The sequence below is a fragment of the Dryobates pubescens genome, chromosome 8 (genome assembly GCF_014839835.1).
Source record: "Dryobates pubescens isolate bDryPub1 chromosome 8, bDryPub1.pri, whole genome shotgun sequence".
NCBI classification, from domain to species: Eukaryota; Metazoa; Chordata; class Aves; order Piciformes; family Picidae; genus Dryobates; species Dryobates pubescens.
In genome coordinates, this window is record NC_071619.1 from 42223328 (window position 1) to 42239097 (window position 15770).

General features: G+C 48.7%; 2 protein-coding genes across 3 annotated transcripts in view; one reads left to right on the forward strand and one right to left on the reverse strand.

Moving 5' to 3' along the window:
• MIX23 (mitochondrial matrix import factor 23) lies at nucleotides 1–14686 on the reverse strand. 2 transcript variants are annotated; one of them, XM_054163828.1, is made up of 5 exons: nucleotides 14414–14553; nucleotides 13461–13586; nucleotides 12158–12304; nucleotides 6971–7030; nucleotides 7–364 (listed from the first exon to the last, which is right to left on the reverse strand). In XM_054163828.1, the coding sequence occupies exons 1-5, from the start codon at nucleotides 14462–14464 to the stop codon at nucleotides 314–316; spliced, it is 435 nt and encodes a 144-aa protein (XP_054019803.1). In that variant the 5' UTR covers nucleotides 14465–14553; the 3' UTR covers nucleotides 7–313. The 2 variants fall into 2 exon arrangements, with proteins under 2 accessions (XP_054019804.1, XP_054019803.1); XM_054163829.1 differs by lacking the exon at nucleotides 6971–7030 and having other exon boundaries at nucleotides 1–364; nucleotides 14414–14686.
• FAM162A (family with sequence similarity 162 member A) overlaps nucleotides 14589–15770 on the forward strand; it is a 20068-nt gene continuing 18886 nt past the window's right edge. Inside the window, exon 1 of the mRNA XM_054163830.1 lies at nucleotides 14589–14700. Within this exon, the coding sequence (XP_054019805.1) occupies nucleotides 14685–14700 (16 nt within the window). The 5' untranslated portion in view covers nucleotides 14589–14684. The remainder of the gene's footprint in view (nucleotides 14701–15770) is intronic.

A 15770-nucleotide genomic window follows, 5' to 3' on the forward strand; every position in this document is an offset into this window, starting at 1 on the left:
TGCTGGGTTTGACTGTTCCTTCCCCTGCAGGACTGCTGCAGCTGTACAGCTCCAAGAAAGATGCCAGTTTCCCATTCCATTTGAAAATGATTTTAATACTATAAAACTCATTTGTGTCAGGCAGCTTGTACAAAAGATGAGTTGTTTGCTCTTGATTACAGGAAAATCATTTCAGACTTGAGGTTTCAGCTAAGTAGGTCCAAAACAAGACTGGGTTCCACTGGTTCTGGAGGGTTCCAGCACAGCTCACCCAAGACCTCTTTCCAGTTTGGCTCTCCTGGTTGTGGACCACCTTGATGGACACCACCCCACCTCATTGACTCTTCGGAGGCTTGTAGTGAATTCGGCACCGCTCGTTAAAGACCTGAGACACCAAAACAGAAAAGGGGATCAGCCCTCCTCTAGGAGGCAAGCAGAGCTTCAGAGCTACTTCAAGCCACTACCTCTTCATGTAGCACCCATCTCAAGCTGCCCAGCCTTGCTGTACCAATGAGTGGTACTTACCAAGGCACCTGTCTCCCCTGACCTTCTTTCCTGGTTTTAGTGAATCCAAAGGCTAAAGCCTAGCACTGGGGGACTGCTCACCACTAAGTGTGCTCTCCCTCAGACAAGGCAGCTCATAATCCTGGCAGTCTGTTGGAAAAGACCTCAGAGATCAAGTCCAACCTGTCACCCAACACCTCAGGACTAACTAAACCATGGCACCAAGTGCCACATCCAATGCCCTCCTGAACCCCTGCTGGGATGGTGACTCCACCACCTCCCTGGGCAGCACATTCCAGTGGCCAATGACTCTTTCTGGGAAGAACTTTCTCCTCACCTCCAGCCTAAACCTCCCTTGGCACAGCTTGAGACTGTGTCCTCTTGTTCTGGTGCTGGTTGCCTGGGAGACCAACCCCTACCTGGCTACAACCTCCCTTCAGGGAGTTGGAGACAGCAAGAAGGTCTCCCCGGAGCCTCCTCTTCTCCAGGCTAAGCAATCCCAGCTCCCTCAGCCTCTCCTCACAGGGCTGTGCTCCAGACCCCTCCCCAGCTTTGTTTCCCTTCTCTGGACACCTTCAAGTGTCTCGATGTCCTTCTGAAATTGAGGAGCCCAGAACTGGACACAGGACTCAAGGTGTGGCCTAACCAGTGCTGAGCACAGGGCACAATGACCTCCCTGCTCCTGCTGGCCACACTGTTCCTGATGCAGGCCAGGCCATTGGCCTTCTTGGCCACCTGGGCACACTGCAGGCTCCTGTTCAGCCAGCTGTCAGCCAGTTCCCCCATTCTCATCACAGATGGTGATGCTTTTTTTTTTTCTTCAATAAAGAGGGAGGGAAATTATCAGTGAAAGGCTCAGCTGTGTTGTGTTAAATACAATCAAATTTGGACACTGTATTCTCCTCTTTCCTAAGCAAAAGCATTTGACATTGTTGTGACAGCCATAGAGGTGCCAGGCCCCTTGGAAGCCATCTTCTCCCTTTTTAGTTATCTGACCACAGGTGCAGATTCTGCCAGACCTCCTCCTGCCAAGGGCACACTGCTCTCCCCTCACTTTCCTCTGGCACCCACTCTGGGTAAAATTTAGCACACAGAACTTGAGACTGAAGCAGGGCCCTCACTACAAGACAGACACAGAAGTGCTGTAGTGGGTCCAGAGAAGGGCAACAAAACTGGTGAAGGGTCTGGAGAACAGGTCATGTGAGGAGCAGCTGAGGGAAATGGAGCTGTCAGCCTGGGGAAAAGGAGGCTGAGGGGAAACCTTCTCATTCTCTACAACTACCTGAAATGAGGTAGGAGCCAGGGGAGAGGGTTGATCTCTTATGCCTAGTAACAAGTGATAAGAAGAGAGGAAATGGCCTCAAGTTGCATGAGGGGAGGTTTACATTTGATATTAGAAGAAATGGTCACTGAAACAGTTCCCCAAGGAGGTGGTTGAAGCCCCAATCCTAGAGATGTTTAGAAGACACAGAGAAGTGATACTGAGGGACATGGTTTAGCATCACTTTGTAGAGTTAAATGATGGTTGGACTCAGAGGTCTTTTCCAACCAAAATGATTCTATGACTGCTTACTCTAAGGAAGGTCAATAAATGACTGAAGTCAGGCAGTGTGAATCAAAAGCACAACACGCAGGGTGACATCAAAGCTCCAAGTGGTCTCACAAGCAATGCTGTTTAACGTTTTGGCTCCAAACTTTGTCCTGAGGAGCAGCATGAGCACCACCTAGCACCGAGCTGAGGCAGTGCCACTCATGAGCTGCTTGTAGCAGCACATTCTGCCAAGCTCTGTCTTCAGGTTCAAATGAGCACTGGTTAGGCCACACCTTGAGTCCTGTGTCCAGTTCTGGGCCCCTCAGTTCAGGAAAGATGTTGAGTTGCTGAACGGTGTCCAGAGAAGGGCAACAAAGCTGGGGAGGGGTCTGGAGCACAGCCCTGGGAGGAGAGGCTGAGGGAGCTGGGGTTGCTTAGCCTGGAGAAGAGGAGGCTCAGGGGAGACCTTCCTGCTCTCTACAACTACCTGAAGGGAGGTTGTAGCCAGGTGGGGGTTGGTCTCTTCTCCCAGGCAAGCAGCACCAGAACAAGAGGACACAGTCTCAAGCTGTGCCAGGGGAGGTTCAGACTGGATGTTAGGAAGAAATTCTTCCTAGAAAGAGAGATTGGCCATTGGAATGTGCTGCCCAGGGAGGTGGTGGAGTCACCATCACTGCAGGTGTTTAGGAAGAGACTGGATGAGGCACTTGGTGCCATGGTTTAATTGATTATGTGGTGTTGGGTGATAGGTTGGACTTGATGATCTTGAAGGTCTTCTCCAACCTGGTTAACTCTGTATTGTGTAACTTGCTTGTGATCTTCAGGCTGCCAAGTTTCATGAACTGACTCCTTGGCTTCACATGCAGGTGAGTGGTAATTTTGGGGAAGTTATGCATTAGAAGAACACATCTATGTAAAAGGTAAAGAGTATGGTCCTAGCATCTTCTATTTGCACAGCCTGTGGCAACTTCAGAGAAAATAATGTCTGCAGCATGTTTCACCATTGCTCCTGAACAATTTCTGAGTAATCTTCAACTCATTTTCAGATTTAATGTACTTTAGGAAACAGAGACCTATTAGAAACTGCTTCATGTAAGGGAATACAGAAGTTGTGACAGTTCCATTGCACAGCCAGCCTGTCCCACATCATCAGCAATGCAATGGACACTTCTGAAAGAGTTAAAGAGTATGTAAAGGTCTGAAAGCAGACTGAAGGAAGGTGTAGTAATAAAGAGCCAAAGAATTGTCAGGAACATTTTAATCCTAAGCAAACTGCACCAGTTTTGTCTACTGTCAAAGACATTTTAAGGGCTTATATCACAGAATGGTCACAGAATCACAGACTGGTAGGGGTTGCAAGAGACCTCCAGAGACCATCTATTCCAAGCCCACTGCAGGGTCTCCCAGAGCAGGTTGCATAGGAACATGTCCAGGTGGGCTTTGAAAGTCTCCATAGAAGCAGACTCCACAACCCCTCTGGGTAGGCTGTTCCAGTGCTCTGCCACCCTCACAGCAAAGATGCTTTTCTTTAAGTGAAACCTCCTGTGTTCTAATTTGTTTCCACTGCTCCTTGCCCTGTCACTGGGCACCACTGGAAGAGCCCAACCCCATCCTCTTGACTTCCACTCTTTAGGGCTCTTTGAACAGAGCAGCACAGAACTGGACCCAGTGCTGCAGGTGAGGCCTCCCTAGAACAGAGCAGGGTGGGAGAACAATCTCCCTTGATCTGCTGGTCACTCTTCTGAATGCACCCCACAATACCATCGGCCTTCTTGGCCACATTGATGGCTCATGGGGAACCTACTGTCCTCCAGCACTCCCAGCTCCTTCTCCACAAAGCTGCTTTCCAGCAGGTCAACCCCTCACCTGTACTGGTGCACTGGGCTGTAACTCCCCAGGTGCAGAGCTCTACACTTGCCTTTGTTGAACTTCATCGGGTTTCTCCCCTCTGCCCAACTCTCCAGCCTGTAGAGGTCTCACTGAATGGCAGCATGGCCTGACTGGGAGGCAGACACTCCTCCCAGTGCTGTACCAACAGTAAATCTGCCTTGAGTACACTCTGTCCCTTCATCCAGGTAAGATGAAGATCCTGAACAAGCCAGGACTTCCTGGGCAGCACTGCTAGCTACAGGTCTCCAACGAGACCCCGCCTCATTGACCACAACTGAGTTCTGTCCTTCACCCAGTTCTCGATCCACCTCCCTGTCCACTCGTGTAATCACAGGATCACAGAACATCAGAGCCAGGAAGGGACCTATAGAGATCATTGGGTCCAATGCCCCTGCTGAAGCAGGATCACCTAAGGTAGCCTGCACAGGAACACATGCAGGCAGGTTTAGAACGTGTCCAGAGAAGGAGACTCCACAGCCTCACTGGGCAGCCTGCTCCAAGAGATCTCTAACCTAGACCCAGCTCCCTAAGCTTACCTATGACAATGTTACAGGAGACAGTGTCAAAAGGCTTGCTGAAGTTGAGGTCAACAATCTATGTCTTAAAGGGAACTGAAAATACACTTGAAGGAGCTTTTGCATTGAAAACAGCAAAAGAACTGCAGCTGCCAGCTCACTACCATGCAGTCCTTTACAGCATCTTTAACAGTACCTCTGCAGCCTACAGAAGGAAGGCAAATACTTCAGTCTTACTCCCTGCCTCCTACTTTTAGAATCACTGAGCCACAGTATGTTACTCAGGCCAACTAACTCCACTGGGCCACATGTGAAGTGCTGTTCTCATTTTTCAGACAGGAAGAACAGTCTAAGGAACCTCAATTCATGCCACTGTGCAGAGGTAGGTTTTGCTGACTTTTAGGTATTAAGTAGAAATGGCAAACACACAACAGAACTGCTCTGGAACTGCTGTAGAGAGACTAATGCAAGGGTCTTGTTTTGGAAGTCAGTTCCTTGTCTGGTATCAGCCTTCAGTGATGTAATTTTACACACAGCTAAATGAGATATTTATGCCTATGCTCAGTGGAGCAGAGCTGGAGATAAACCTCAGGAGTACTTTTCTCTTCAAGCCCTACACTAAACACTAGCAGGCTAAAATGTGCCTGTACCATGCATTCTCTGCTGTTTCTAAACTCTCCAACCAGAGAAACTTCCACATTACCATCACTCCCTAAAGCTGAATGCAGATATAGGTAATCACTGGATCAGTGCTAAGACTGGTGCCAACCACTGACGGTATGAGATTCAACAAGACCAAGGGCTGGGTGCAGCACTTGAGTCACAACAACCCCATGAATACCCCAGGTTTGCAGCAGAGTGGCTGGAAAGATGCCCTGCAAAAAGCACCTGGGGGTATCAGTCAACAGCTGGCTGAACATGAGCCAGTGTGTGCCCAGGTAACCAAGAAGGCCAACAACATCCTGCCTGTATCAGAGGTAGTGTGACATGCAGGAGCAGGTAAGTGATTGCCCCCTGGACTCAGCACTGGTGAGGCCATACCTTGATTCTTGGATTCAGTTTTGGGACCCTCATTACAAGAAAAACATTAAGGCACTGGACAGAGTCCAGAGAATGCCAATGAAGCTGGTGAAGGGCCTGGAGAACAAGTTTTGTGAGGACTGGTTGAGGAAACTGGGGTTGTTTAGTCTGGAGAAAAGGAGGCTGAGGGGAGACCCTCTCACTCTCTACAACTACCTGAATGGAGGTGGAAGAGAGGTGGGGGTCAACCTCTTCTCCCTAGGAACAAGTGATAGGACAAGAGGAAAGGGGCTCTAGTTGCAACCAACCTGAACTCCCCTCACAAAGGAAGTTTAGGTTGGATATTAGAAGAAACTTTGTCCCTGAAAGGGATCATGCTCAAACATGGGAACAGGCTCCCCAGGGTGCTGGTTGAGAGCCCATCCCAGGAGATGTTTCACAGGTGAAGAGATGCAGTGCTGAGGGACACAGTTTAGCACCAGACTTGGCAGATTCAGATAATGGTTGGACTTAATGACCTAAAAGGGCTTTTCCAAGCAAAATGATTGTATGATTCTAACTCTGATCTTCAGAATGAAGATGAGGGCAGGGGCAGTCCTCCTATAGCAGAGCTGTCAAACGCTATTTGCCATTGGAGACCTGAAGCATGCTGTTAAGGCTGTGGCATTACTTTGTCATGTCAGCTGCTTTAAAATTAATTGAGCTTAAGGGCACAGTCAGATCTTTCAGACAGCACTAGGTGTAGTTTCTGGGAAAGTTCTGAAAAGCAACAATAAACAAGGATGCCAGACATGAAATGCTGCAGTGACAGAATTAGTCACCTCAGAATTTCAGCTCAGTGTTAAGACCACTTTGCAACATCAAGTTGGGCCTGTCCATCCAGAGGGTGATCTGCCTTCTGTTGACCCAGGAGACAATGAAAAGCCTTCTCTTGGCATCAGAGAGCATCAGACCCAGCCTACAGAAGCTCCATTAGGACAAGGTTCAACTTCTACAGCCTCACCTACCTCTGGCCTCTGCCGAGAAATGTGATTAGTACCAAACAGCCAATTCTGAAAGACTTAGCTCTATGACATTGTTAGAGGCCCAGCATTTCAGACAGGGCCACCACAGGAATGTCCTTAGACACAAGGACAAAGGGATCTACACAGGAGTACCCACAGTCCTTCCTCTCCCCTATCTCAGACACTTTCCTTTCCTCTGCAGTGCAACTGAAAAGCTTTGATCTTTGCATGCAGAACAGGAAAAATGACTGACCTCTGAAACATTTCCCCCAGCATTAGAGATTCAGAGATTCACAGATCACATCAGGTTGGAAGGGACACTCAAAGGTCATCTTGTCCAAACCCCCAGCAGTGAGCACCTCCAACTAGATCAGGGCCACATCAAGTCTGATCTTGAATGTCTCCAGGGACAGAGCCTATTACCCTCATCTATCTCTAGTTAATCTGCCTCATCAGGCACCAGTGCTACACTTTCAGCACAGACCTGTTTGTTGGGACAGAATATTGTGGCTACTTTAAGTGAGTACCTTCCAGCTTCTGTCGTTTACCACTTCTTCAACATTCAGCTCCGACTGCATCAATTTCAACTGCAGAAAGCAACAGATAAAGAGGTTATTGGCAAACAGGCATCTCTGCAGCCCTCAGTAGCTGCTACCACTGCACCCTTCTACATCACAGCCCTGGTACCAGCTGCTGCTTCCCCTTTGAGAGTGCAAACTGAAGAGCACGATGTGCAATCGGCCTGAAAGCCTGGATCTTCCCTCCAGACAATGCTCAGGGCATGGTGAAGGCAGGCTCACAATGCAAGCCTGGCAGAAGATGCTCCTGATTAGTAATGGCCTCAAGTTGCAACCAGGGGAAGTTTAGGTTGGGTATTAGCAGAAATTTCTTCGCTGAAAGGGCTCTCAAACGCTAGAATAGCCTCCCCATGAAGGTGGTTGAACCCCTACCAGACTCAAAATGCAGGCCTGGCAAAAGATGGTCCTGATTAGTAATGGCCTCAATTTGCAGCCAGGGGAAGTCTAGGCTGGATATTAGAAGAAACCTCACCACTGAAAGGGTTTGTTCTGGAGGTGTTTAAAAGATGCAGAGATGTGGTGCTGAGGGACATTGTACTTGGCAGAGTCAGATAGAGGTTGAACTCAATGATCTGAAAGGCTCTTTTCCAGCCAAAACACTTTCATGATTCTAATGCTTCATTATTAAATAATGCCCATCAAGATTTGCCAGTAATTAACTGATTGCCATTAATGGCTTCAAAGGTAAAAATAACTGCACCTAATTCTAGCACTCAGTACAGGGAAAGTCAGGGCTAGGGTTAACTCTGCAGCCCTGAGTTGTCATTCTTCCACATGTGCATTGTTAGAGTCATACAGGGAGCTGGCAGCAAAGCCAGGACCTTAACACAGATCTGAGATTCTGGATGTAGAATTGAGATCATAAACAGATCTTTTTGACTTCCTTTGATGCCTACTCTGAGCACTGACCAGAACAGGGTCTATGAGAACAGATCACATGTTTGTGCTATCTGAACCAGTTAATATCACAGAAGGACAAAGCAGGTTCACACAAATGCAAGAGCTGAGGCAAGAACTACTGTAATACACAACCCTTGAGCACTTGCTTGACCCATCAGAAATATCAGAATCTCTTTGTTAGAAATTCAAGGTGCAAGTGTGCTAGCTGTGTTCAGGTGACCTGCTGTAATTTGACCCTGTCACAAGGCCCTGAAGCAATATTAGGAGATGCAAGAACCATCTGCCATTTTTGCCTGTATTTAGGACACATTTTTGTGGTTGGAGTCTTTAACAGACTAAGGATCAAAGTTTATCCATTTTGAATACATGGTTCCAGAGATGGTAAACAAGTACAAGTCAGGATAGTAATCCCACCAAAACACTCCCAGATGTCCTGACACACACAGCTAACACAGACATTGGATGGACTTTTCCTTTCAAACTGTTAGAAATTACAACCCAGCATCCACAGGGTGACTAGATGCCCAGGATTATTCCCTGTGAAATACTCACTCAGAAGATCATCAGCAGTTACAGAATCACAGAAGGGTAGGGGTTGGAAGGGGCCTCTGAAGATCATCTAGTCCAGCCCTCCTAGTAAAGCAGGTTATCTAGAGTAAATCACACAGCAATATGCCCAGGTGGGTTTTGAAAGTCTCCAAAGGAGACTCCACAGCTCCTCTGGGCAGCCTATTCCAGTGCTCTGTCATCATCCACATAAGGTTTTCTTTATGTCTAAGCCAAACCTCCTGTTTTAATCTGTGCCCCTTGGTCCTAGCACTGGGCACCACTGAAAAGATTCTGGCCCCATCCTCTTGACCTCCACTCTTTAGACATCCATAAGCATTGAAAAGAGCACCTCTCAGTCTTCTTTTTTCCAGTAGTTCCATGTCTATCCAGAACTGGACCCACTATTCTAGATGTGGCCTCCTAAGGACAGAGACAAGAACCTCCCTTGACCTGCTGAATGCACCCCAGAACACCATTGGCCCTCTTGGCCACAAGGGCACATTGCTGGCTCATGTGGAACTTGTAGTCCACCAGCACTCCCAGGTCCTTCTTCACAGAGATGGTCTCCATCAGCTCAGCCTCTAACCTACAGTGGAGCAGGGGGTTATTCCTCATCAAGTGCAGGACTCTACAATTGTTGAACTTCTGCCCAGCTCTCCAGCCTGTCCAGGTCTCACTGAATGGCAGCATGGCCTGGCTGGGTGCCAGCCACTTCTCCCAGTTTTGCACCATCAGCAAATTTGCCTTGAGTACACTCTGTCCCTTCATCCAGGTCATTGATGAAGACATTGAACAAGACTGGACCCTGTACTGACTCCTGGGGAACACTAACTGCAGGCCTCCAACTAGAACCAGCCCCACTGACCACAAGCCTTTGTGCTGTGTCCTTCAGCCAGTCCTCAGTCCACCTCACTATCCACTCATCTAACCCACACTTCCTAAGCTTACCTATGAGAATGCTATGGGAGAGACAATGTCAAAAGACTTGGCAAGGGCAAGGTAGACAACATCCATTGCTCTCCCCTCATCTACCCAGCTGGTCACACCATTATTGAAGGCTGTTGAATTGGTCAAGCATGATTTTCTCTTGGTGAATACTTCTGATGATTTGAAGAAAGGCTCCTGCTGGATGATGTGAGCAGGTTTACAGCCATCTAAACTACCACATTAATTGCTTTTGACACCAAAGCTAAGCAAAAGTACTGTTTTAGCCTTTGCCTTAGAACTGCAGTCACAAACAGCAACACAATGTCAGTCAGCACAGTGCAGTTTGCTGTGGTGGCTGTTGTTTTTAAAACATACTCTGACATTTTAACCAGCTTGATATGACTCATTATGCTGTCTGGTTTGGATTTCCAAGATGGTAACAAATTAGTACAATAATCAAATGACATTTTAATGTAAATAGATTACAGGAACTGGCTGCTAGACTGACACTACTCCAAGTTTTCTTATTCAGTGACCCAGAGGTAACAATTTTTGGCTGAAGGCCTCCAATATGTAGCATTTAACAGGGTGACAAAATCACAAATGACAAAGGAAATCTGTGTTGTAACTGAGTGAATATTCATTTGAAAGAGACCTTAAGTGTAGGATGTGCTCTGTAAAAACAGTGTATTTGAGTTGTAGAAAAAGACATCTATCATAAAAAAACAACCCCCAAAAAGAGGTGGACTACACCTCATGAAGTCCAGCTGCAAATCTAAGTCCTCTCATCAAAAGAGCTTTGAGATGTTTCCAAATACTGAATTTCCTGTAACATTTTAAATCACCTCATTATTAAACATCATCACTGATTATTACCATTGTCATGACCCTCTTCATGAATCCAGTGACTGGTTTGGGGCTCAGTAATTAAAATGATTGGGAAAAAACCCCCACCCTGGCCCTGCAAACAAGATGTGCAGAAAATAACAAACTACCCTGCTAGATTTCCAAATGAAGGATGTCTGGTAACAGTTCCTTAAGTGAGGCTTTAAGAAAGCAACCATGCAGCTGGTTCTTTAAATCTGTGCTCAAGACATACCACTTCTCTGAAGAGCACAGAAACAAACAGTTCACTCAATGCCTGGGAAAAATCAGATGCTGAAATCATCCTCTGAGGAAGGCTCCTTCACTACAACTGCATCAGCACCCAATCACTCTCTGAAGCTGGGGCTACAGCAGGCTCCTCTTGAAAGCATTGAGATGAGTATCAGGAGGATGGAGCCAGACTCTTGTCAGTGGGGTCCAGTGATAGGACAAGGGGCAATGGACACAAACTGGACCACAGGAAGTTTCATGTAAACATCAGGGGAAAAACTTCCATTTGAAGGTGGCAGAGCACTGGACCAGGCTGCCCAGAAAGGGTGTGGAGTCTCTGTCTCTAGAGGCATTCCAAACCTGCCTGGACATCTTCCTGTGTGATTTACTCTGGGTGATCCTGCTCTAACAAGTGGGTTGGACTAGATGATCTTCAGACATCCCTACCATTCTGTGATTCTGTGGACCCATCTCTTCTTGCAGCAGGCAAACCTGTACCCAGGATACAGGGCCATATCCATGTGTGTGTGTGACTGTGGGATGTCTGGCTGTCACAAGAGCCCCCCTTTGTTACACTGGAAACTCAAGAGTACCATTTTAGAAACCTTAGCTGAGGCAGTTCTCAACAGAGGAAGGCTCATGAAACTGCTGACCACAACAGACACAACTAGTCAGTGTATGCAAAAAAGCAATAAGCAGGCAGTCTTACTTGGAATATGCTGCAAGCATATGAGGTGGAAAAAGAATTTAAAGTGATCACAAGACATGCAGAACAGGGCTGGAAGAGAAATGAATGGAACAGTTCTCACAAGCCTGCTCATCTCCACTCCTAAAGCCACACATGCAGTGTCCTTTTCCCTAAAAAGGGAACCCTGGAATAGGGAGAAGAACTTCAGCAGTGGTCTCTTCTCCACTTCTGATACTCCTGTCTAGACCACCTCTATTCACCTCTGGAGAGGTCAGAAGGTTGAGAGTGCCTTTGCACATTAGAATTCCTTCTGCAAACCCAGGAGTTTCTCTCACACCATCACAAGGTGCTAAGAAAAAAATAAAATCACCTGAGGCATACTAAATAATAAAAAAGTTTACATGGAACTCAAGATTGCCTGGCAGCTTCTTGTAGAGGACACAAACTCAACACATTGAATAGGAGTGATGCTTCTCAGGGCAATGATGAAAAGTGACAGCTTTTAAGGCCTTACAACTATGAGGTGCAAGAGACATGCACAAAAGTCCTACTTCATTACTTTATGGTGTTTCCATATTGGCACCCATACTAGCTGTTTGCTCATATACTAGCTGTACAAGGTCTCAGAAAAGCAGAATGAACCATCAGGCATTCTGAAGGGATGAAGTGAGCCCCAGGTGACTTGTATGGTAAGTGGTGTTAGTCAGTGAAGGCTAGAGTCCACCATGGGGAAGTACACATGGTTTTATACAGCCTTTGTGTAGCAGGGCCTCTTATAAAATGCTTCACTTGCAGGATAAAAACACCTCTCTCCTCAGGGCTTGGGGAAATGGTTCTCACAAATCAAAACAAGAACCAGAGAAGATTGCCTTAGTCAAGATCCACTTCAGGTTCTCTCCATCACACTGGTCTTTCTGTTTGGGAAAGATACACTCTTGGTCCTCTCTCAGTGAGCTATGGAAAGCCCCACTACTCACCTTGGTTTGCTCTTTCCTGAGTTGCTTTAATAATGCTACATCATCCTGGGCTTTTTCTCTCTCTTCTCTGAGAGCCTTCACTACACTGGACGTCTGAGCGATGCAGTTTTTGATGATCCTCTCTCTGCTGGTGTGAGCATCTGTCAACTAAGTGGGGAGAGGAAGAAAGTCATAACTCAGCAGAGAACAAAACCCTCTGGGTTGCAAGGTAAAAGGGAGACTTTCTAAAGTGCTTACAGAAACTCCACTCATTCCATAATCCACAGGCTGGAAGTGGTACCTGCTTTGAGCCACAGACACCAACCTGATCAAAAGTCAAAGACACACCCCAGCAGGGGGTTTACAACACAGCTCCAAAAATACTGCTAGCACCCATCTTTAAAAGCAAAGTGGACTGGGCTAATGCCATCCCATGCAGTCTGAAGGGCATCTTGAAGGTACTGCAGAACAAGTAAGTTCCCCGTGTGCTTTTAAACTGGGGTAGCTGTAATATGCACGTGGTTCAGCCACGGGGAGAAGATGAACTTGCCAGTTACAGATACATAAAGCACGAGATAGGAAGGCAGGGGCTTCCTTAGAAACTGGGAATGCTTTACTGGCCACTGTACCCAGTAAAATATAGGAAATGAGCTGAAATCTGCATCAGAAATAGTGTGGCCAGCAGGAACAGGGAAGTCATTGTGCCCTGTACTCAGCAGTGATTAGGCCACACCTTGAGTCCTGTGTCCAGTTCTGGGCCCCTAAATTTAAGAAGGACATTGAGACACTTGAACGTGTCCAGAGAAGGGCAACGAGGCTGGGGAGGGGTCTGGAGCACAGCCCTGTGAGGAGAGGCTGAGGGAGCTGGGGTTGCTTAGCCTGGAGAAGAGGAGGCTCAGGGGAGACCTTCTTGCTGTCTCCAACTACCCAAAGGGAGATTGTAGCCAGGTGGGGGTTGGTCTCTTCTCCCAGGCATCCAGCACCAGAACAAGAGGACAGTGTCTCAAGCTGCACCAGAACAAGAGGACACAGTCTCAAGCTGCACCAGAACAAGAGGACACAGTCTCAAGCTGCACCAGGGGAGGTTTAGGCTTGACATGAGGAGAAAGTTCTTCCCAGCAAGAGAGATTGGCCACTGGAATGTGCTGCCCAGGGAGGTAGTGGAGTCACCATCCCTGGAGGTGTTCAAGAGGGGATTGGATGTGGCACTTGGCGCCACAGTTTAGTTAGTCCTGAGGTGTTGGGTGACAGGTTGGACTTGATGATCTCTGAGGTCTTTTCCAACCTTATTGATTCTATGCAAGCTGAAGGAGTGCACACTCACAGACTGATAGAGCTCTTTACATGTCTGGCCGGCATCAATTTTCCCCACAAAAGAAGCTGTTGGGATTGTAGTGTTTAACTCGTGGACGATTCTGTCGTCAATTGTCCTCATCACCCTGAGCAACTCCTGCATTAAAGGAGAAAAACAAGAACACTGCATAGATCCCTCCAAAGAACGTACCACAAAAACATTCACATGATTCTTTTAATGGAAAACTAAGCAGATTGCTTACTAGCAGCAAAAACCCCCCAAACCCTGCACCAAACATGCAGTTTTGAGTACCTGCTACAAACCAGCAGCAAAGAGGGGATTGGATGTGGCTCTTGGTGCCATGGTTTAGTTAGTCCTGAGGTGTTGGGTGACAGGTTGGACTTGATGATCTCTGAGGTCTTTTCCAACCTTGTTGATTCTACAATTCAAAGGTTTGAGGTGGGGTGGGGGGCACAGGGCAGCACTGGGGAACGAAGGGACCCTGGGAGCAGCCTCCAGCCCTACCTGCCTCGGCAGCCAGGCCCTGCTAGCAGTGCTTTCCCCCTGAAAACCCTACCCACAGGCAGGAGTGCCCCCTGGAAAAGGCCTCAGCAGCGCTTCTAGGCGGGAAAATTGGGCACAACCTGCACTACAGGTTTATTTCAATTAAAAAGAAAAGGAAAATAAAATCACCTTTTGCAGGGTAAAGGAAAAAAAATCATAAACAAACCAGGTTCCAGCACCTCTGTCGACCTGCTCACGGCCGCTGGTCCTTCCCGCTCCAGTAAAGGACCTGAAGGCGCTCACGGAGCCGTGCACACCGCGGGTGCTCCCTGTCCCGGGCAGGGATCCCCCTGCCCCGCTCCCTGCCCGGGGGCACCGCGGCTGAGGATGAAGCGCAGGCCGGACCCCTCCCCGTTCCTTTCGCCGTGCCCACGGCTGCGGGAGCGGGGGACTCGCCTCGCCCGCCCTTCGCGGCTTACCTGGAACTCGGCGAAGTCCTCGCAGCTCGCCGCCGCGCTGGGCGCCGCCATATTGGAAAGGCCGAGGGCAGCGGCGGCGGCCAATGCAGCGAGGAGGAGGGATGACGAGCGGGGCTGCGACCCCGCCGGCGTGGGGCCGCTCCAGTGACGGGGCGGGCTCCGGGGCCGGCGCCGCCTTTGGGCGGTCCCGGGCGTCGGCGCGGCGGTCGTCGGCCCTGGCGCTGAGCGGTGACATTGAGGGGAAGCTGGCAGGGCTGAGGTCGAGCTCGTCATGTGGGGCCGCGCTGGTGAGTGAGTGCTCTGGGAAGGGGCCGAGAGGACGGGGCCGGCTCGCCGGCCGGTTCGCCCTTTCTCACCGGTGAAGCGGTGCTGCTAGCCCCGGGCCCCTGGGAGGCGGCGGGGCCCGCTGAGGTGAGAGCGCGGAGCGGGAGCCCCCTCAGGCAGCCGTGGCCTACCTGTGGGTCGTGCGAGTGCGCGGAGGAGCTGCTGCCGTTGTGTGTGACGGGCGGCCAAGCCGGAGGCACCACGGCCTCCGGGCTGCCATGGCTCCGGGCTGCTGTTCGTGCCCTTTCTTCCTTCTCTGAAGACCTTGGAAAAGATGCAGCTTTGTTGAAGGCACATAAGCGTTAATATGGTTTTATTTACTATGACTACAATGTAAAAGGCAACTGACTTGTTCCTCATAGCAAAAGATATTTTCAGTCAGCTTCAAGGAGGAAAAATATTTACATTTACTTTTATTTTATTTTTTTTTAAATTGCCTTTCAGAATTTGGATTTTTGGTTGGTTGTTTTTTTCCCCCCACTTTTGTCAAGGCTGTGTCTTGCTTTGTGGGGTGTGACAAAATTGTTGGCATGCTGGTGTGCAGTCCTGGAAATGGCACTCTCCAAAGCATAGCTGAAAGAGGTGAATAGAGAGATTCCTTGGAACTGTGACGTACAGAAAGGTTCAGAAGTTGCTTGTAGCTGGGATTGTTTAGCCTGGAGAAGAGGAGGCTCAGGGGTGACCTTCTTGCTGTCTCCAACTACCTGAAGGGAGGTTGTAGCCAGGTGGGGGTTGGTCTCTTCTCCCAGGCAAGCAGCACCAGAACAAGAGGACACAGTCTCAAGCTGCACCAGGGGAGGTTCAGGCTGGAAGTGAGGAGAAAGTTCTTCACAGAAAGAGCTGTTGGCCATTGGGATGTGCTGCCCAGGGAGGTGGTGGAGTCACCGTGCCTGGAGGTGTTCAAGTGGGGATTGGATGTGGTGCTTGCTGCTATGGTTTAGTTAGTCCTGAGGTGTTGGGTGACAGGTTGGACTTGATGATCCTTGAGGTCTTTTCCAACCTTACTGATTCTGTGAGTCTATGTAGTCTTGCA